At 36.8% G+C, this 1,705-nt stretch overlaps 1 protein-coding gene across 1 annotated transcript; it reads right to left on the reverse strand.

Annotated features, from left to right (window-relative positions):
* Positions 1 to 718: 718 nt before the first annotated feature.
* Positions 719 to 1,641, reverse strand: LOC117112994 (ankyrin repeat and SOCS box protein 13-like; the record flags this gene model as incomplete). Its single annotated transcript, XM_033256213.1, is given in 3 exon segments — positions 719 to 872; positions 966 to 1,150; positions 1,386 to 1,641. Coding segments are annotated over 3 exon segments (373 nt in total), but the record flags the coding sequence as incomplete, so codon positions are not given.
* Positions 1,642 to 1,705: the final 64 nt, after the last annotated feature.

A 1,705-nucleotide genomic window follows, 5' to 3' on the forward strand; every position in this document is an offset into this window, starting at 1 on the left:
TGTCAATATTAAAAATAAAATTAACAAATAATTCAAATATCATATAATAGTAATAATATTAATATTGTGGCGGATTCGGCCAAGCAGTCTCAGTCTAGTCTAAGTCCTGCGTAAGTAAGTCTGTCGGACACGCCGTCAGGTAATACGGATCGACTATTGAATAAACTTCAAACAAAATTAACTGAGTTTCTCATAGCATTTATTGGGTCAATAAAACTGGTACCATTATCAACAACAAATACAATGTCATATATGCGGAGCACACAGCAGCCACCGACCGGTTCCCGTTAACAACGGAATTAAACTATAAGTAGGCCTGTCCCTTACTGGGCTCTCAAGTCTTAATGACTGAGTTCGACTATAAACTATTTTATAGAATTACTACAGGTCCTACCTTACTAAACACTAACGTCGGGATTTCCCAGTTCTAAACTTCATGAGATCCAGAGCTCAACTACCCCATGTCCTGGGCGATGGGTCTTAAGATCCCAACCCAGCTATTTTTAGATAGCCAATCGGCTCCCAGCATTGGGGAGTGGCCTAATCTATTTATAATAGGGGGGTGGACTGCACCATTTTGTTACACTATCTATAATAATATTATTAATAATAATATTCTTAACAATATTAATAGCAATAAATAAAAACTGAAATATAAAAATAATTAGAGTAAAAATATAACCTATATATTAAAATAACAGCTCGAAGGTAAGCTTACCATGCATGGCTGCTTCATGTAAAGGTGTAGAATTGGCCTGTTGCGGATTGGTTTGACCTCCTGATTCTAGAAGAACCTTTACACACTCTATATGTCCATTCATGCTGGCTTCAAACAGTGGTGTTCTACCTTCATGGTACTCTTGGGGGTTGATCTATAGGGGGAAAAAACAGTTGTGAATTAATCAAACAACTAGCCAATCAGCTTTTCTCAAGGTATATCTTTAAGGATGGAACAGAAGACTTACCCAGGCACCAGAAGAAATAAGTTTGCGTGCACAGTACACATGTCCCGTACTGCAAGCATCATGGAGTGGAGTAATCCCATCAATAGTGAGCGTGTTCACGCAATCTCCACGTGTGAGCAGTGCATGTAATACAAGGAGTTGACCCCGACTGGCTGCGTAATGTAGGGATGAACGATCCAATGTTTCTGGAATGTAAACAATTTGAAAAAAAAAAACAACACTGAATGACAAATCACCACTGGAATATTTCAAAACAAAATAGTTAAAATTAAACCATAACATTTGTAACCTGAATAAAAAAAAATTATTTGTTATTCATATTGCATAAATTTATTCACCAAGGCATTACATAATACAAATACAGTACATGTATTATTTGTTCCTAAAAAAATTATTACTTTAATAGAAAATTTTACTTACCGTCATATGCCTGTGCTGCCTGTGCAGCACACATGACTTTTGTTGCCTTTTCTAAAAGTAGTATTTAAAATTTTATAAATCCTTTCACTTCGGTAACAATTCATCTGTAAGATAATTGAATAGTAATGACCGGTTTTCATTTCACATGTATGGACTAGCTATCCCGGACATGACAGCCTTTAGATTTGTTAATTAAGGTTCGAGTCCTCTAACTAATCACAAACTCATCAAAGCACTATGCCTGTGTATCCTGGACGAATTCGATCCAACTCGGCCACAAGTCAACTCGGCCACAGTCAACTCGGCCACAAGTCAACTCG

The sequence above is a fragment of the Anneissia japonica genome, unplaced genomic scaffold (genome assembly GCF_011630105.1).
Source record: "Anneissia japonica isolate Jap-2015-1 unplaced genomic scaffold, ASM1163010v1 scaffold27764_len1705_cov150, whole genome shotgun sequence".
NCBI lineage: Eukaryota > Metazoa > Echinodermata > Crinoidea > Comatulida > Comatulidae > Anneissia > Anneissia japonica.